This window comes from Pistacia vera, unplaced genomic scaffold, assembly GCF_008641045.1.
Source record: "Pistacia vera cultivar Batoury unplaced genomic scaffold, PisVer_v2 Contig268, whole genome shotgun sequence".
In the NCBI taxonomy this organism is placed as follows: Eukaryota; Viridiplantae; Streptophyta; class Magnoliopsida; order Sapindales; family Anacardiaceae; genus Pistacia; species Pistacia vera.
Genome location: NW_022196077.1, coordinates 443499 through 464041, shown reverse-complemented (window position 1 = coordinate 464041; position 20543 = coordinate 443499). Strand labels below are relative to the sequence as shown.

Sequence of the window (20543 nt, the reverse complement as noted above, 5' to 3'; positions counted from 1 at the left end):
TAGTACTATTTGGTAGAAAATTATATATTAAATATGCTATAATTTGTAGTGGTGGAACTTGTATTGTTTAGAATAGTACAGATGTTTATAAATTAGGAATCCATAACAGTGCAAATGATATGTTTGTTTCTGCTGTAGACAAATTCAAAATTAAAAATCAATTTAATATTTTAATAATAGTATAGATGGAGAAAAACTACAATTAAAGTTTCAATTAAGAATCAGAAATTTCATTTAGTGTGAATATTTTAAACTTTACATAACCAATACGTCTATATTTATTGATTTTATTGATTTATTATTAATAAATTGAAATTAGATAAGAGATTAATAGATAAACAAACAAAGATAATAACAATTATATTATATTCAATTTAATTTTGAAACTTAAAACCTTTATGTAATATATGAAATAATTATAAATTTATGCGGCAAAAAATAATATGATTATATCTTTTAATTTTATATATATATTATTTTTGTAAACTTTTTTTTTTCTTAAATTTATCATATTATGTGGTTAAATCCCATAGAAGAAAAATTCTGGGTCCATCCCTCTGCTTGCACGTACCAAAAACATTATGGAACCATGTTACCCTGTATAAGACCATAAATATACAAGAGTCTCTTATAGTTATATATCAACACCATTCAACTGTAAAGTTGTTTCTTGACAAGTTACAGCTATTCAAAAAGAGAAAAAATAATTCTTCATTCGGATACTGCTTAACACATTATGGCATTTGACTCCATCAATCCCTCCTCAACAACTACTTGATCACAATCCACTACTTTTTTTGCAAAGAATTACCTCCAATTTTGAGATTTTAGCCCCACGAAAATCGGCTGTCATCAATCAAGGACATTTCCAACATCCCATTTCCTTTTTTCCTGCAAAAGCTAAACAACTATAATCCATAGGAAAAAAACTAGTGGTTTTTTTTTCTTTTCATCATTCTATCGGAGAGCTGGTGAGCTGCTTACCTTCATTATGGATATGTCTGATAAACAAGAAGGATATGCATTCAAGCACATGATTATATCATGATACAGGAATTTTACAGATTCTACGACCGTTCCTCTGACGATTTGTATATTCGAAATGCAGCATAACACATTGTAGCATTACCTATCACTGTAAGCATAGCTTGAAGAGCCACCAATACCTAAAGATCATAGATTAACAAGCATGTCATTCGAGATATTTTATCTCAGAAGAATAACACTATAACATCATACGCAGTTTCATTTCCTATCATTACTCAAGCACATTTGTAACTTTATAACAAAATTCAGGGAGCACATAATTTTTTACTCTATAGTTGTAACATCTGCTAAACTCCTTATTCAGGGATAAATACATAGCAATGATTGTGTTAAATCAGTAATTTCCTGCATTTATTCAATTTGCTTAACTAATTTCACTTGTTCTTTTTATATCAGTCAAGCCTATCAGAGAGTAACCAAATTAATTCCTGACAATGCCAGTTTTTTTATAACTCCCATGTTGCACATATACTTGTAGAATAATTGTCCTTCTTTTTCTAATAAATATCTCACAACCTCCCTTGGGTTTTCTCCTAATCCTTACAAGTTCTCCATAATTGTGATTATGCTTTTCATTTATCGGAAAATGGCACACATCTGATTATTGGGTTGTTAACATATAAAGATGGCAAAAGAGGTAATAGTGTTTCCACCTCTAAGTCTTTAGTTACTTCAATATCAATCACTTGGTAATGGGTGAAGAATGAAACATCACAGCAATGACAGGCATTGCAGTTCCATGGGAACAAAAATCAGGAAGAAAATTACAAATATTTGACTAACAATGTACAAAACATGTCCAACTTAACTTAGTACCATAACTAATAGTTGAATACAGTGTAAAGCATCAAAGTAAGGTAAATGAACCGTTTGATTAAAACCAGTTAACAACAGCTTCTCCATTTCAATAAATTCATACTATTACTCAAAACAAATGTATAGTAAATAAATAACTTTAGAAAGGATAAAGCCCACCTCAAGAGACTCAGAATTATAAAAGAAATGCCATGTGCATGCACAAAATGCTCCACCAAGCAGGGGTACCTAAACAATAATGGAGAAGAAGGAAGAGTTTACGAAGAAACAATGTCATTTAGAAGATTGCGAACCAACAAAGTATGCTCTATGGAAAGTTGTAAATCTAAATGAGTCAGCACTTATTGTGTAAATAAATCAGAACCTACAAGCCAATCTGAAAGGCTAATACCTAAAAGATATAAGACATTCAAAGACAAGTACTGTCCCCATTAAAGTAAGAAGGAAACTAGAATCAGTATCATTCCAACTATTTCCAAGAAGACTGCAACATAAAGGGGCAACAGTTCTTATGCAGTCATAATCATCCTATTATGGTTTGTGTATCAGTTGCTTTGGTCCATTTATTTTCTCATTGAAGTTGGAACGAGTTTTACAATCCTTATAACTAGGTCAAGTCTATTTAGACTTGTGTTGTGTGGAGTTTAGTACTTAGAATGTGTAAGTTTAGGCTATAAACCAAATTTGTAGGGGTGACTACGTTTCACAATGTATTGACTTAATTATAAATAGTAAACTTATCCTTTAAAATCATATTAAAGCAAACTAGAACAGTCCTAGTTTGATTACTAATGCTTCTAATTTAGCGAAGTAATTGAACAAAATATTTCATAGGTCTTTAGAATTTTGAATAAACACAAAATTCATCTACGAAACATGTTTACCAAGCATACACCAATTAATAACGCATTCCGAAATTTTAGGTTAGTCATACAAGGAATTTAATGTAACTAGCAAAGATTGAGAAAAGGAACTCACCATTCCCCATGAAAGACCTTTCCATGCTTTATAACCAGATTTCTCTCCATATTGCCACACTAAAGCCATTGCGGTAATCCTTTTGAACAGAAAATTTAGAGTCAATTATACTTGTTCTTTTTTCGGTTGAAATGGTTGAAGAACTCAAAAGTCAAACCCCAAAATATACTGAATGTTAATTATCGGTATAAAGAGAAAATTCATACAACTGTACAATACAACAAAATTATAATAATGAATCTTTTTAGCTAAGTTGTGGTTAGCATTTCATTTTCCAAGTAAAACATAGAGACAACACACACAAACATGCCTAGGAGATACCTGCTTTCTATCAAAATTTCACTCATCAAACTTAGCATTAATGAGAATAAATAAAACACAGTTATTATAATAGCCACAATTGTGAGAGAAGAAAACCCTCACCATTCAACAACACTGGAGACATGCACGGCCCAGGTGGGCAAGGACAAGGCATTGGATGGTTCACTCAGTTGCAAAGATGAGGCCAACAACGGCAATTCAGCAGCTGAGGCAGGTCCCACTCCCACCACCGTGAGGGCCAAAGCAGCTCCAACTAGACCAATAACAGCTTTTTCATTGTCAAGAATTAGGGGTGAACAAAAAAATAGGGGAGAACGGGAACCGACGGGTACCCGGGTTTCAGTTCCGGTTCCTACCCGGAACCGGCTGCCACAGGGTCGGTTCCGAAAACCTGAAACCGAAACTGTGCGGTTGCGGTTCCGGTTCCATCCCTGTAGGAACCGAGAACCGGAACAAAGAGAAGAAGAAGAAACAGAAAAGAAAGCGCCACCGGGACCAAGCATGAAAGAATGACTGAAAATGAAATCAAACATCGCAAACCAAATCACACTGACAGTACCAAAAATCCAATCTCTTAATCACAAACCAACTCAAAAAGAGAAAAAATCAAATCAAGCATACAACCGGCAGAGAAATACACCCAAATACATTCAAAGCAGCAAAATCAACTTGCAAACATATGCACCCAAATAAATCCAAACCAGCAAAATCAACCATACAACCTGAGAAAAAAGAGTATTATATGTAATTTTAATTTTGGAGAAAAGGCAAAGTGAAGAGAGAGGGAGCCGGCTGATCTAGGTGTTTAAGGAGACAGAGAATGAGGAGGAAGCGTTGGAGGTATTTGAGACGGTGGTGGTGGTGAGCTAAAGCTATTTTTTCATTCAAAAATAAAATATGAACGCTAATTAATAGTCAAGAAAAATAAAATTTTGGTCAATTTTGAAAAACAACCGGTTTGACTGTGCCTCCATGTCTATTATCTACAACAACTTCATTTGTAGCAGATTTTTAGATAACCCTTATCTTTTACCAACCAATTAAGTACTTACACTTAAAAAGAGATTGGGTTGATAGCTTCACCTCCAGTCATTAATCACATGTTGTAATTGTTGCTTTTGCTCAGTAAATGGCTGCAGTTAGTATTGAGTTGTAATTCTTGCTTTTGCTCAGTAAATGGCTGCAGTTACTATTGAGTATTGACTCGAGGAGGAGTATGTGTTTCGCTTTGTTTTGCTAGCTGCTAGTGAGCCCCACGATTATAAGTATCATCTATTTGGAAGACACTTTTCCTTTAGTTAATGGCTAGCTCCTTCTAATCTACTTTTGAGGTTTTTCTATAAGACTAGTATTGTTCTCATTCTCTCCACACTCCACTTGAGAGCTCCATTAATTTGCAGCTTCAGATTGCATCCAACCAAAATCAAACTTGCGACTCCAAGTGAGAGAAGAGCTCATGAGGAGAACGAGGGAGGAGAGAGAGAACAATTATATGTAACTTTAATTTTGGGAATGCATTACAATTTTTACAGGTATGTTTCTCATTTTTTTAATTAGTAAGGGGGTTACGAATATTTTCAGTATTCGAAACCAGAACCAAAACTAGAATGCTCCAATTCCAGGAATTAAGAAATAAGAACCGATGGTTCCGGTTTCGATTCCTTTGAAACTAGAAGGGTACCTAGACCCGCCCACTCCTAAGTCTGTCATACGCTTGTACTTCTAAACTTTATATAAAAAATTATGATAACTAAATTCATACCACGTCTTTTACATTTAAATCTTTTCAGTTGTGCTAGCTCAGTCATTAGCGTAGTCGTTACCCTCACTCAGTAACACGTGTCCAAACATCTTCCTTAATAATTGGAGTCCAAGTCGTTGATTTCACTAAATTTGAGGAGCTGACATTCTTTTACACTGGAATAGCATTAGTATCACTATCTCATTAACTTTAAATATTGAATAGAGATGATTATTATTTTAAGTTATGTATAATTAAAATCATAATCCATACATAACTTAAAATCATAATCCTAAACACTCTAAAGATTATCACAAAATTCTCATCCCAAAAAATGATATATTATCTATGGTTATTTAATGAAATAACATAACCATACTAAATAAGATGGCATATCATTTGTAATGTAAATTTTGGGACGGGAAGTATTACTCTTTATCACCTCCATTTTCTATATAAGGGTAAAATGATAAAGAAGAGGGAGGTGTAAACCTCCACCCAATCACCCATTATAGTAAACCTCCTCAAAAGAGTGAAGTTTTCTCACCGAAATTCTGAAAATGTTAGATTAGTGAAGATTGGAGGTTGCCTGTAATTGTTCTAGAACTTTTGCTTATTTATTGTGACAGGGCATTGTACTAACGAAGAAAATGAAAGTTTGCTATAATATTGAAATGGGTATGGAGATTAGGGAATAAATGATTCACAAGAGCTAAAAGGGTACACCCTATTTATGAATTTCAATCAGTATTTAGAGTGCCTCAATTCAAACCCAACCCAATTAGAAAACGGGTGCACCAATCTTGACCCACTCTATTTGGGTTGGACATGGGGTTATCCAAACTTAATTAAGACAATTTTTTACTATATATCTGTAGATTGTCTTGACTAAAGCAAAATGAAGTAATCGTGTTGACCTTGTAGGTATTTTGGCCTTAATTTTAAGACTAATGGATTCTGAGGACAGTAAAAGAGACAGCAGCTATTCTTTCTCTGAAGCGAGGCTATGGACAAGCAGAAAAATAAACCATTGAAATATTAAAACTCATGTTGTGGTGATTGACTCCAAGAAATTAGTGTACCATTCAGCATACTTTACATAACTCTTCGAAATCACTAACCAAAATAATTTACATTACAGAAAGATAACAATGACGTTACATATACAGTGCCAGGAAACACAGCTGCAAACTGGTTTCACACTTTCTGCAACTTCTCCTCCCCAATGATCCATCTCGACAACCTACTCGGATCTTCAGCAAACAATTTACATGATGTCGGGATGATCCGAAGATCAGCACCAATTTGATCATACTCCCTGAGGACTGCTTCCATCTCTGCTTCGACCACATCTTTGTCTACCACATCAAGTCTATTCATTTCTAGAACATGAGAATAGTGCATCTCCCTCTGATGATCATTTTGGAAGGGTTCCATTGCTGGGCCCTGCAATTCCAAAAGTTGACCATAAGAGCTCGTTTCCAGTGCCAATTAATTGTTATTACATGCCCATATGCATCAATTATGAAAATGATTAGAGCCAGCTATATTTCATTTTCCTTCAAAGTACATGAACACATTACCTGGCATAGTTCAGTATAATGTTTATATATCTCACTGCCTTCATCTTGATCACCGAGCAGTGTTCCACCATACCAACCATTGGCTTCATCAGCAGAGGTCATTGTGAGATACCTAGATAACCACGAGACAATAAATTAAGTTATAAACAGAAATGAAGAGAGATGAGAAAATCAGTCACAGAAATGAACACTAAACATTCCTATTTTAAAGTGCCATCGCCATTCTGAATTTGGTATTGGAGTAAAAACTCTAAACCTTCGGTGATTTCTCAAAAGAACAAATAACCCTTTAGTTTTTCAAAAATAATAACAAACCCCTGACATAAATCTAATTATCCATGACAGACACCTGACACACACAGACCAGTGAAATCCCGGATTTTCTTCTAATTTTTAAAAGCTTTCATTAAACGGCCAAACACTTGAGACCCCCTGTCATTTCCTCAATACAAATAACCCTATACTTTTTTGGTGACATTATCCAAATGTAATAATTAATTTTACAAAAAAGAGGGACCACTTATAAATTAAACTCCGTAGCTAGGCCAGGCAATGTGGCGGTATGAGTGAAGAAAAATTGAAAAATAACTTGTGTATACGTGCAACTAGGTGAAACCTAGCAACCTATCCATTTATAATTGAGAAAAGCTCATTTGTAATTTCTATATGATTCAAAGTTTCAAAGAATTAATCAATTTTTTTTTATCTTTTAAGAAAACATAGTAATTCAGCATGAATGACTTTGTCTAGAAAAAAATCAATCTGACCCTTCAACTCGAATTTACCTTTAATACAATATTTTATCTATTCCATCAAAATTATATTAATTTAGGTGCATGGGATGAAATAAATTAAACTTTTATGAATTCTTTCAAGGTTTGTTCTGACATATTCTAAGAACATATGATAAAAAAAAGTTTACTAACGTATTTTTACACTGAAAAATAATTTTGAAAAACATAACATAAGCAAGTGTTATCCGTATTTTAAATATATCTCATGGAGTTTAAAGTTATCTATTTTTTTATTTTATTTTATCTGATCTTTTGCATCATCAATTACCATTTTAGCCTACAACTGCTCAACTGTAACGGAAATTTCATTAGCATTGGATTAAATTTTTTATTATTATTATTATTATTATTATTATTTTTTTTTTTTTTTTTTTTGCCTTTAAAAAAAAGGCGGGGGTTATTTGTATTTTAAGGGAATGACATGGGTTTAGAGTTATTATACTTTCCTAGACAATTGATAACAGATGATGAGTGAATTCTAGAGTGAAACTTTTAAGAAACATTTTAATGTGTTTAAGATTATAAATCCAGATAACCTACACATGTATAACATGTTCTTGTATCAAAGATTTTAATGGTGGTCATCTCCAACAGATTGTGTTTGAATTAAAACATAACAGCTGTGTCTGAATCAACATACTACAACACTAATCAATAAATCTAAGGCTACCTACATATCTAAAAAGGATGAAAATTTCTAAAACCCTCAACGTCAATTGAACAAATTAAAGTCAAAATCCTATTCCAACTTCACAAATAAACTGATAGTTGCGTATAGAATCATGTCAAAGGATACTCCAAGCATGCATATTTGCTACATAACGTATAATCTAGCCAGGTTTCACCTAAATCATACCAATGGCTGCATGGCCCATGAACAGAGTAGAAAATACATGCATTGTCACCTTTTGGTTCTTAAAGGCTATTATGGAGTTCAAGCTTTGGCTCAAAACAAGCAACTTGAGGGCCAGCCTAGCTAGTGACAAACTGAGTTGGGTTAACTAAGCTATAACACTGAGAAACAGCATTGAAGTGTCCTCCTATGCAAAATGGGAATGCTTTACAGAGAAAATTACCTCTGGAAGACATCTTCTTCGTTTATGTCATCAACCGAAGAAAGCCAATTAAGGTCACAGAAACTGTTGGCTCTGATTTCATTATGAACTTCCCGATTTACAATTTCATGTGATGTAACTTTGGGAGCAGACACACTTCCTTCAAGCTTTCTCTGGCCAAAGAGCCAATTTGGACTCTTCAACTGTATTTCACTGCATAAGAAACTTGCCCAAGTTAAAAAATATAAAATAAATTGCCGCACAAATTCTCATATTTGCACTGACAAGATCAAAGTGTTAAACAAACTAAAAATCAGATAATGAAAATACTTCATGCAAATAACTAAGAGTGATGAAATAAAAATGTGGACATAAAACAAGGTAAACAAAAGGAGCTTATTCTGCAAGTTATAAGTTCAAACAAGTACTCTAAAACTAGTAACCAAATGAAGAAACTAAACATGCTTATGAACTTGGTGGACAGGCAAGCCTCTTGATCTAAGGTGATCCACACAGCTACACAACAATACATATAACAAATAAGACTATATAGGACCCTAGATAGTTGACTAAAAGAGGATCTGAAGCTGTATTAAAAAGGTAGAAAAACCTGAAATCACAAGCTTAGAGAGAAAGTATGTCCTCAACAGCAGAACAGAAGAGATGGAGGAAGTCATAAACATGACCAGAAAAACTAAGAGAGTAAACAAATCAAAATCTTTTAAGAAATGAGATAGAAATTGTGCACAAATGCAGAATGAGAAAGGGAGGAAGATTTACGCTGCATCAGGTGCCACACCCGAATTTCCAGCACCACCACCTGGTCTTTGATCTGGTTCACTGCAAAGTCTAACATTTTTTATTGAGCTACATGTTTTCGATATCAATTTTTCAAAGGAAGTCAATTTCAGCCGAGAAAAATCTTCTCTGCATGCTGGAACAGGGGCAAGAATCATTCCTTGTCCTACAGCTTTAACAGTAGCTTCCAAACTGCATAGTGGACAATTGAAAGAGAAAAAAAAAAACTAAATTCTAATAGGATAACGTATCTGCTACTGTGTGTGAGTAAGAAGAGTCAATTAAGCTTATAGCTTGTCCAAAGCAAAGATAAGATACCTACCATTTATCAGGGCATAGGTCATCACCAATCCCGGAAACATGAAGATAATAATCAGAATCCAATTCCCATAGAGCAGGTTTCCCTTCCTGTGGTTTAAAATAACCCAAAAATCTGGTAAAACCAACAAAACATACTAGTTTCAGAACATAAACAAGCTGATGTAAACTTTAAAACCAATTTAATTTACAGCCAGAGCATTGTATCACTATCTTTTCAGAGATAATTACTAAGCCTTTATGGAATAAAACTTTTAAGGATAAGGNAATTTCTAAAACCCTCAACGTCAATTGAACAAATTAAAGTCAAAATCCTATTCCAACTTCACAAATAAACTGATAGTTGCGTATAGAATCATGTCAAAGGATACTCCAAGCATGCATATTTGCTACATAACGTATAATCTAGCCAGGTTTCACCTAAATCATACCAATGGCTGCATGGCCCATGAACAGAGTAGAAAATACATGCATTGTCACCTTTTGGTTCTTAAAGGCTATTATGGAGTTCAAGCTTTGGCTCAAAACAAGCAACTTGAGGGCCAGCCTAGCTAGTGACAAACTGAGTTGGGTTAACTAAGCTATAACACTGAGAAACAGCATTGAAGTGTCCTCCTATGCAAAATGGGAATGCTTTACAGAGAAAATTACCTCTGGAAGACATCTTCTTCGTTTATGTCATCAACCGAAGAAAGCCAATTAAGGTCACAGAAACTGTTGGCTCTGATTTCATTATGAACTTCCCGATTTACAATTTCATGTGATGTAACTTTGGGAGCAGACACACTTCCTTCAAGCTTTCTCTGGCCAAAGAGCCAATTTGGACTCTTCAACTGTATTTCACTGCATAAGAAACTTGCCCAAGTTAAAAAATATAAAATAAATTGCCGCACAAATTCTCATATTTGCACTGACAAGATCAAAGTGTTAAACAAACTAAAAATCAGATAATGAAAATACTTCATGCAAATAACTAAGAGTGATGAAATAAAAATGTGGACATAAAACAAGGTAAACAAAAGGAGCTTATTCTGCAAGTTATAAGTTCAAACAAGTACTCTAAAACTAGTAACCAAATGAAGAAACTAAACATGCTTATGAACTTGGTGGACAGGCAAGCCTCTTGATCTAAGGTGATCCACACAGCTACACAACAATACATATAACAAATAAGACTATATAGGACCCTAGATAGTTGACTAAAAGAGGATCTGAAGCTGTATTAAAAAGGTAGAAAAACCTGAAATCACAAGCTTAGAGAGAAAGTATGTCCTCAACAGCAGAACAGAAGAGATGGAGGAAGTCATAAACATGACCAGAAAAACTAAGAGAGTAAACAAATCAAAATCTTTTAAGAAATGAGATAGAAATTGTGCACAAATGCAGAATGAGAAAGGGAGGAAGATTTACGCTGCATCAGGTGCCACACCCGAATTTCCAGCACCACCACCTGGTCTTTGATCTGGTTCACTGCAAAGTCTAACATTTTTTATTGAGCTACATGTTTTCGATATCAATTTTTCAAAGGAAGTCAATTTCAGCCGAGAAAAATCTTCTCTGCATGCTGGAACAGGGGCAAGAATCATTCCTTGTCCTACAGCTTTAACAGTAGCTTCCAAACTGCATAGTGGACAATTGAAAGAGAAAAAAAAAAACTAAATTCTAATAGGATAACATATCTGCTTCTGTGTGTGAGTAAGAAGATTTAATTAAGCTTATAGCTTTTACAAAGCAGAGATAAAATACCTACCATTTATCAGGGAATACGTCATCACCAATCCCGGAAACATGAAGATAATAATCAGAATCCAATTCCCATAGAGCAGGTTTCCCTTCCTGTGGTTTAAAATAACCCAAAAATCTGGTAAAACCAACAAAACATACTAGTTTCAGAACATAAACAAGCTGATGTAAACTTTAAAACCAATTTAATTTACAGCCAGAGCATTGTATCACTATCTTTTCAGAGATATTATTAAGCCTTTATGGAATAAAACTTTTAAGGATAAGGAAAAAGCAATTTATACATGTAAAATTAAAAATAAAATATGACAGGCAGAAATAAGTACAAATTTATTGCATCTTGCTTTTCACCATCGGTGTAGGCATTACTATAGTATCGCTTGATAGACTTAAGAAATTCTCTAGATTGGGTAGTAGCTTTCCACCTTCCCTGCCTCTCTGGAAACACCTGAGAAGAAGGATGTATTGGTACTCCAAAAAAGAAGGCACACAACTAGAAGTGCAAATTCAATAACCAATAAATGCATACTAAAATATAGCATGTCAGAGATAATCATACAGAATTGTGAGCAGCAGAGCCACCATATTGTTGTGCAAGAGCATCCCCCATGCTCTGATACATATCCATAAGAGCTGCAGCTATGCTGCTATTAGGGTCAACTTTTGGCATGTCTGTCAAACCCATTGCATGAAGTTGGCGGCCCAAAGCAGCAAGCCCATAAGCATACTGGGCAACATTAGTACGATCTAAGCAGTCAATGCAGTTAGTGCGCAGAACTCCACTTTGAAAACATGGTGCTACACCACCATGGTTGTCTTTTTTATTTTGTTGGCCAAAATCCGTATCTCTCTCTCGATTAATTATAGAACTTAAATTCTCACCACTACTTGCAAGCCTTGCAAGGTCCCCTGAACTGGCACGCAACTCTCTAAGAGAAGCATCTCTATAAGAAACAAACACAAAAAGAAAAACAACGTTCCCTGTTCAGTTAGAAATTTGAAAATCATAATACGTGTCTTGTCTTGGCACCTAATAAAGTTTTATGCTGAGATAGAAAACCAAACACAACCTCAAAGAATGGGCTTCCAAAAACCATGTATTTATGCACCTGTAACAGTCTACACAGTGTCTCCAGAATAGAGTGCCAATAACAGAAAATAAAAATGTTCATATATTTAAGCACCTGTAACAATCAACATAGTGTCTCCATATATTTAACTCCGGTTTTGAATTAAAAAAAAAAAAAAAAAAAAGAATTCCAAGAGTATATATAGCCATCATGTTATTTAAAGAGTAGAGTGCCAATAGCAGAAAATGAATATGTCATCTGCATACGATACCTACACTTAATCAACATGTCAATATTATCTAGTAGAAGTGAAAGAAAAAAGGAATGTGAATATAGAATTTGTAAAATTTTGTGAGGAAAGAAATAAAATTAATTTTGTGGCTTCCATAAAAGAATTTAATATATTCTCAAGAGGAAGTACTCAATCAAAACTTCAAGAGTGCTAAGTTGCTTCTCCCAAGATTTTGAGAATACAGCTTCTTTAAGAAAATTTTGCCCTTGCCAACCCATATTACTTAGAAACTTGCTACTTAGAATTGTTTTCTCCATGGTTGTAGTCAGTCCATCTACAACTAATGTGAAAAGAAATGAGAAAAGCCATCTCCTCCCATTATTCCCCCTTTGTCTCCCATTTATATATATACAAAAGCCACAATCCAACATCCCCAGTTGTAGTCAGTCCATCTACAACTAATGTGAAAACAAATGAGAAAAGCCATCTACTCTCTTATTCCCCCCTTGCCTCCCATTTATAGATATAGAAAAGCCATAATCCAACCTCCCCAGCTCCCCCTCACAGAGAACAAAGTCCATCGAACCCCAATCTAAATGCTAAGAAACCTTTTCAAGATCTATTTAACCACCATCCCATCTAGCTTTTTCTTTCCTACATTACTCAACTTCATTGGCCACCAACGCAACATAAAAATATTTGTGTGCCCTTGGCAAAGGCTCATTGTGGAGTGGAGGCTTAGCACTTCTTTCTTTCAGTCTATTAGGCAATTGAAACAAGAATTAGTGGCCTACAATGGATTAAATGAAACAACCAACCTAAAGTTTCACAAACTGAAAGCTAGACACTAACTTTAGGAGTATTATACAAAATCACCCTTAAAGTTTGAAAATTATTCAAAAACCACCCCTATTGACAGAATCTTTTAGTCTACCATTAACAAACTATGAAATATCACTTATACCCTTATTTTTATATCTTACTTAAAAACAATTAGATAAAAATCCCAAAAACACCCTACTAATAATGTCACAAACTTTGTGGTGTCTTTCATAATATCCAAAAAAAAAATTCTATTTTTCAAATCCCTAAATCCTTCCAAACGACACAAATGGTGACGAGGCCAACGGTGTCCATGCCAATGGTGGCCGAATTTGTAGTTCAGTGTGACCGCCGCACAACCTTATGCGGCGCCCAATATGGTTGCATCATGGCCTCATGTTGTTGCCTGCAATGGCCTCGTCACAGCCTCAAGTAACTACTGGTGATGACCATGTGACGACCTTAAGCTACAACCAACTTGGGCCGCATCACGACCTTAAGCAGCAACACAAGGTGGTGCTTCTTTCCAACAAGACAACCACCGTATACAACTACCACAATACTTCATGCACACCCCAACCACCACCATTGCCCACATTTCAGACAACTACCATCTCCTCCTTTCAATTTTTTTTTTTTTGAATTATTTTTGTGGGTCAGATTTTGATTTGGGTGTTTATACAAGTGCTATGAATGTGGGTTTTTCTATGTTTTTGCCTTTCATTTGGTGCCAAATAAAGAAAAGAGTTGCCTTTACTATCCAAGAAGTCAGGACTATGTTTATTCTACCTTTGAAATCATATATTCTGCTTACATGCATGGAAAGGATTTTTTGTGGAAAATTGCTTGAGGATAGAAGGTTTTGCAGGAAATAATAGGTAATGGGGAAAGATTCATATACCAATACTCTCAAAGAAGACTACATATGTTCAAACTATTTATCAATAGTATCTAAAAACTAGAGCACAATTTAATACCTTCCAGTTCGACTAGGTTGGTTGGTTTTCCTCTTAACGATGCTTGGTTTACCACTATAGAAAAAACCAGTCAAGTCAAGTGCTTCACTTGCCACGCCACCCAAAACAGCTAAAACATTGGCTGACTTGCTAGAAATCAGCAAAGAAAAACAAAGAAAAGAAAAAAAGGTTAACTGACATGAAATGCAGCTTCTTTCTTGTGTTAGATTGGATGATGATTACTTTGTGAGATAAAATACATAATTACCTCTTTGCAAACTTATGGAAGTCCCAATGTATAAATCGAACTTGGTTTTCTTCTGGGATAATTGTGTTAAGATACCCAACTGCATCTGCAAACTCACGCCTTAGCATCATTTCTCGCGGCCTTTTCTCAACAGTCTGCAATTTAATATGTAAATGAGCTCCAAAAACGTATTTAAATGTGGAGAAATGATTTAATAAGTAACTAAAATATAAAGGCCAACAAAGACAAAAGAGAAAATGTTATGTCACAATGTCTTTCTACATTTATATGTGCTCTTAAAAACAAATATTCGCATGGGGGGAGAACCCTCATAGCCAAGTTGCAGTTACTGATATAAATGAGAACTGGAACAAACAAAAATGAATACATAATATAATTATGAAGAATATATGTCAAGCTTTCACTTACTTTTCCTAAGGTTTGGCCCAATTGTAAAGTAGTTTTTTTTATTCTTTTCAACAAAGACCTCCATATGAAGGTTTCTGGTGATATTATAGAATTGTGTGTATTGGAAGTTCTCCAATATTTAATTGGAAAGAAATAAAAAGATTTTATCACGATGCTTGGATTAATGAGATAAGTCAAGGTTTCTTGCTAAGATTTCGTTTATATCTTTGAAAACTGAAACCTACAACAACAAAGAAAGGGCACCTTATCTTGTTAAAATCCAGATTTCAAGCATCACTAAGTTCTATTTCTTTCCGATCATTATATACCTAATTTAGGAAAGAAATCACACAATGCACAATTGCACTGATGATTTTTACAGTCAATAATTACATACACAGTAACAACACGATTCCCTAGTCAACACACCGTCATACAAAAAAGTAAAAAAAAAAAAAGAAAGCAAAGAACCAATCCGCAAGCACTTAAAGAAAAACTTGCTAAGAGAACACCTGAAAAAACGTATTCCATATTCTTCCATCTGCCTCATTTGATTGATTGAAATAAAAAATTTTTAAAAAAACTGATGAAAAAAAAGAAGATAAATTATCTACTTCTCTATCTGATAGGAACCCACTCCCAAATTGATATGCATTGGCTGGATATTGGGCTTTTGATAGGAATTGGGCTGGGCGGTGGGTCTTTTATGGGCTTGGGTAGAGCTCTCCTTAGAAAACCAACTTGCCAAGGGAAGGTGCTCAAGCCCTTTATAACCAACATGCCCACCCTTTTCCCTTCCAATATGGGATTCTAAAACTATCATTCAGGTTTCTTAGAGAACTAGATAATTTACCTTGATACTATACAGTTTTGTCATTTTCTGTTTTCAGCCTTATATTTAGTTCCATCAAACGCACTCAATTCATGCATACTAGCCCTCATGTATTACTCATCTACCATTACAATGACAAAATAATATTGAATCCAGAAATACCCATGTTGTTTACAAGATCCATTGACAAAGGAAATCTGGTCGAAAATAGCATATTTAAAGACTTAAGTAACTAATCTCAGCAATGTGATTAAATTTATAAGTTTTGCGCAACGTTTGGCAGAAAACAATCATCACTGTTGCTTAAATTTTGGTCAATACAAAAATGAAAAATATTAATTCACCAACAAATATTCTGTTAGCAAACATGCAAGTACAATGAGAATATAAAGAGTATAAGAAAGCAAGTTGCACAAAACGTAACTGAAAGTAACCTTGATTAAATTTAAAACAATTATTGGATTTCCATATCTCTTTGCCAGGTCTTCAAAATGCAGTTTAGTTGCCTGATATGTAGGGTCAAACCTCTGTACTGAAATAAGAAGGAAAAAGAAGAGGAAACATCGAAAGGGTTTTTATAAAATACTTAAACCAAAAAAAAATAATAATAATAAAGGTATTAAACAATGTTCTTACAGATAATATCAGGCTTAGGACTGAACCTGGAAGCTTCTTGGGACCAGAAAAGGGGAATTGAACCACGCATCTGCACCACAGAACTCATTTTTCCCTTACATGACCCAGCTTCCTCATCGAGGACAATTTGCTCTGTTTCAACATCATTCGCAACTCTTCCTCGGTCATTTACTCCCCTTTTCAAGTAACTACAGACAATAATAACTTTTAAATATGAAAAACCATAAAAGATGTAATGAATACAACATTTCCAAAATGGAAATATTCCCTGAATTTTATTATTAAGTGAAGCCTTTATGGTCTTTGAAGCATTTCCTACAGTTGATTTGATAGATTTCATGAAATAAATAAGAAAAAAAAATCCTTTGTTATCAGATCACTAGTTGTTATCAGTAACAGAAAAATGAGAAAAACAAAAAATAAACATAGCCCCTGACTTCTGTCCTCTCTATCATTTGCTTATTCTCTCTATATTCCTTACACTCCTCTATCAGAGGATTGATAGAGAATTTTGCTGATGCACAGTCAAGCTCCAACTAAAAACTTGTTGACGCACAGCGAGGGAAAAAATTAAAATAAAGTACAAAGAGGATTGATATATTAATTTCTCAAAGTTTTGAAGATGGAAAATTTTGATAAAGAATGAAGAGAACAATTCAGGCAATGGAAATAACCAAAATTTTCTTGCCTACTTATTCAGTTGAGGAGAGAAATTACATTCAACCATACACATGTGGCTTCATATTTAGGTAACTTAAAAACTTTCATAAAATTCAAATTGTACTAGGTAAGGCAAAATACAAATGAAAACAAACACTTTTAGATGACGATTGGAATCCATGAAAGAACGACCTACAATTATGCATCAAAAAAAAGTCGGAAGTCACCTTTTTAAACCACTTAAAATAATCCTAAGCCATCATGAACGGGATTTACTACTAAAAGTTCTTCCAAAGTGATGCTTCCCAGAGATAATTCAGGAAAATTTAAAGCAACTCCGTACCATGCATACAATATCAGAAGACTTGTTTCACATAGCCCAATAGTGTGAATGACAATCACAATTTCATGAATAAATGAACATGAGTTCAAACCAAAGAGTACCGTGTTCCCGCAAAATGCCGCGAGCGTCTAGAAATCAGAGAAACGCTGAAATCCCTTCCAAAGATGGATAGCCTAGTCTGCCATCATCAATCTATATTCTATCACACTTTGAACCAATCAACAAGCATATACAGGAAGTACATAAGCAGAAATACAAGAAGCCAACTGCATTGTGCATATATATTTAAAATGATACAACAATACAAAAGATAGAAAGCACGTTGGAGAAAATTTTTGATTAAATAATTTTTTGTATAGCACAAAAAAACTTGAAATAAATAATTATAATAATATATTATATGATTTTAGATTAAATGTTATATGATTTTAGATTAAGTGCCATAAATATCTTTCTTATAATTTATCTCTTGTTGATATGGTATTTTAGTCATACATTACTATTTTTTCATTATTTTGCTAAGGTAAGAGTAAGGGTAAAATAGAAATTTTAAGCTTTGTTAAAGGTCAACTAATGCTAAATTAACTGAATCTATTCGTAAGGAGTGTTTCTGAATAATTTTTTGAAACTTTTGGGAGACAGATTGATTAAAAACTGCAAACTTACCATTGGCTTGACCATTCCAAAACTTCTAGGATGATTAATGATGTTTGCCTCTAAAACAATGAAGAAGAGGCTAATTTCATATGGCGTTAATTTTTCTGTATAACTTCAGTATACTTAAATATTTTTTGGAATAGATAAATAGTTTTGAAAGGTTTTTAAATTTCTTGCAATATTTTAAATTTTTTTTGGATTCTTCATCTAATTTTAAATATATTAGTTAATATATATTCTTGGTAAAACTAATCATTTTTTTCTAAGGTTATCCATAAATTTTATAGGATTTTTCCTGAATTTTTTGCATTATTTCTTTTACTTTTAAATTTATAGAAATTAAAAGAAATTTCATTAAGGATAAAATGGACAAATAAGAAATAGAAAAATTGTGTCGGTCAAAATCAGTCAACTCTCATATTTAACAGAAAGATTTAACGACAGAGGGTGCTCTTGGTAGTTTCTGTAGTTATGGGTATGGCATGGAAAGTGTCAGTTTTTCAATTTACAATGGGTGTGATTGTCATTAACCCTTTTTTGTGAGAAAATTATATTCTTAGATATTTATGGGCTTTGGTGTCTAAACAATTTAAGGATATATTTTTTTTATTTATTCTTAGAGATTGAGACCCTGTCTTGAAAATAATTTGAAGTCCTTTATTCAGTTTCTAAATATTGTAGATATCTAGTGGACTGTTGGTTCACTATATTTGTAATTTCATTTTAATTCTAATAAATCTACTTTCTTCTTTATCATCTAAAGTGAAAAATTAAAATTACATCAATAGAAATATAACCATTTGAAAGAACTACATACCTGCTTAAAATGCCCATGAACTAATGCTATCGTCCAAATAGTGTTATTGCACCTTGATCTAATGGCTTGCGTTAGATATGCATTCCACACAAATATGTTATCATAAGGCATACCTTCCTCACCCATTGACAACACATTCTTTTGCAAACTTTGCATGATGGGATATGTATAGCTAAAGAAAAAATCTTTGGTCAAATCTACACTGGATATTTGCTTTTTGTACCTGCAAATTTGCAATTATACAGTTAATAACCCCATTAAAGTGCTTTGAAAGTTTAACTAAAAACAACAAATGCAGGTGGGAACAAGGGATGCACGTGAATCCTGAAGCAAATCAATCAATGCTTCCAAAAAAAATAAAGAAAATAGGCAGGAGCTTATCGTAAGGGTAGATTGAAGTACTACTACAGAGATTGAATCATTCATGCGACCCAGCAAAAGGAATTAAGCTTCTGATAAGGGAAGAAGAAAAAATAACAAGATAGATATATAAGAATTAATGAGATAGAGAGGAATTAGATATTTAGAAGAAGAACTATCAAGAGATTCCAGGAAACAATACTCAATTATCAATCTTATTATTAATCATCAACTCTCTTATATTCCAACAAAAATAAGACTTATTTATAGGCTAAAGAAACCAAATCCAATTCTAATGATTCTAATCCTAATACGGCAATGAACTATGGAATATTCTAATCCTAATTAAACAATAAAATAAAAGACTGAAATAACTAAGACACTCAATCCTAAAATATGGAAAGATAAGAACTAAATATCCCTTTGCATCCTATATGGTCTACATCAGCTTCCTAGCTGAGAAGGTTGGCTTGGTATTTAGGGGCTTCCAAGTTCTAGTTCATCCATATTAAAATGAGGTATTTGAGAAAATGGAAAATGTTGTGGAGGATTGGTTATGGTAAATAGTCAAAACGAACCATTTTGTTCTATTTAAAGCAGGAATTAAGTAAGAGAATCTAGATTTATACCAGCATTCTCTGACATTGAAGATATCTGGTTTAAATGGAAAGAGACAAGCTGATTGACAATGATAATAGCCACCATATATAAGGGTCTTAGTTGTTTTGCACTTTTGCTATCTAGCCTTAGCTCTGATTGATTATTGAGAATAAAGAAAACTTCCCCATTCAAATTTTCTCTTCTCACTTCTCTAATTCCTCCCCTTGCTTTTTCTATTCCATGATCTTCATAAGTTTCTTATTTTCTTCCTCAAATTTTCTCTCCTGACTTCTATTCCTCCCCTTTCTTTTTCTCTTTCACGATCTTCATACGTTCCCTATTGTAAACATAGAGGGTTATGTGAACGGTTTGTCCTTAATATTAGGAAAATTTGTTTTGTGTGATTGTTGCTTGAATTGATCTATTTTCCTAATTTTTAAGGCTGCCATTGAATTAAACTTAGAGAGTTATTCTAGGTTGTTCAGGGTTAGGATCTAATTGAAGAGCTTTCAGTAGTGACAATTAAGAGAAAATTCGGGTAACAGAGCTGTTGTTCTAGGGTCAATAATTCATAAAACGAGATAGAATAATGTACGGTTATCATGTCAATGCATGTTTAGGTGGATCTTGAACCGAGAACTGGCTGTTTTTAATTCTGATTGGAGATTTATTCGTTTCACTTTAGATTGCATTGTCTACAACCCCTTTC

At 33.7% G+C, this 20543-nt stretch overlaps 2 protein-coding genes across 2 annotated transcripts; both read right to left on the bottom strand.

Annotated features, from left to right (window-relative positions):
* Positions 1-983: 983 nt before the first annotated feature.
* LOC116133307 lies at positions 984-3695 on the bottom strand. The gene is made up of 4 exons (XM_031419020.1): positions 3265-3695; positions 2842-2920; positions 2023-2091; positions 984-1166 (listed from the first exon to the last, which is right to left on the bottom strand). The coding sequence occupies exons 1-4, from the start codon at positions 3693-3695 to the stop codon at positions 1068-1070; spliced, it is 678 nt and encodes a 225-aa protein (XP_031274880.1). The 3' UTR covers positions 984-1067.
* A 2336-nt stretch (positions 3696-6031) lies between these two features.
* Positions 6032-19093, bottom strand: LOC116133292 (phosphoinositide phosphatase SAC1-like). Its single transcript, XM_031419003.1, has 13 exons — positions 18875-19093; positions 17502-17578; positions 16398-16585; positions 16196-16293; positions 14543-14676; positions 14296-14424; positions 11754-12138; positions 11521-11642; positions 11202-11312; positions 10862-11071; positions 10103-10294; positions 6487-6598; positions 6032-6349 (listed from the first exon to the last, which is right to left on the bottom strand). The coding sequence occupies exons 1-13, from the start codon at positions 19028-19030 to the stop codon at positions 6101-6103; spliced, it is 2163 nt and encodes a 720-aa protein (XP_031274863.1). The 5' UTR covers positions 19031-19093; the 3' UTR covers positions 6032-6100.
* Positions 19094-20543: the final 1450 nt, after the last annotated feature.

Excerpts from the sequence above, each read along its gene's own strand:
- LOC116133307 (XM_031419020.1), bottom strand. The coding sequence starts at position 3,695 with ATGTTTGATTTCATTTTCAGTCATTCTTTCATGCTTGGTCCCGGTGGC. Across the intron at positions 2,921-3,264 it reads GTCTCCAGTGTTGTTGAATG|GATTACCGCAATGGCTTTAG; the intron begins GTGAGGGTTTTC and ends TCTGTTCAAAAG. Across the intron at positions 1,167-2,022 it reads ATAATTCTGAGTCTCTTGAG|GTATTGGTGGCTCTTCAAGC; the intron begins GTGGGCTTTATC and ends TATGATCTTTAG.
- LOC116133292 (XM_031419003.1), bottom strand. The coding sequence starts at position 19,030 with ATGCAAAGTTTGCAAAAGAATGTGTTGTCAATGGGTGAGGAAGGTATG. Across the intron at positions 16,586-17,501 it reads CGGCATTTTGCGGGAACACG|TTACTTGAAAAGGGGAGTAA; the intron begins GTACTCTTTGGT and ends TATTGTCTGTAG. Across the intron at positions 16,294-16,397 it reads TCCTAAGCCTGATATTATCT|TACAGAGGTTTGACCCTACA; the intron begins GTAAGAACATTG and ends TTCTTATTTCAG.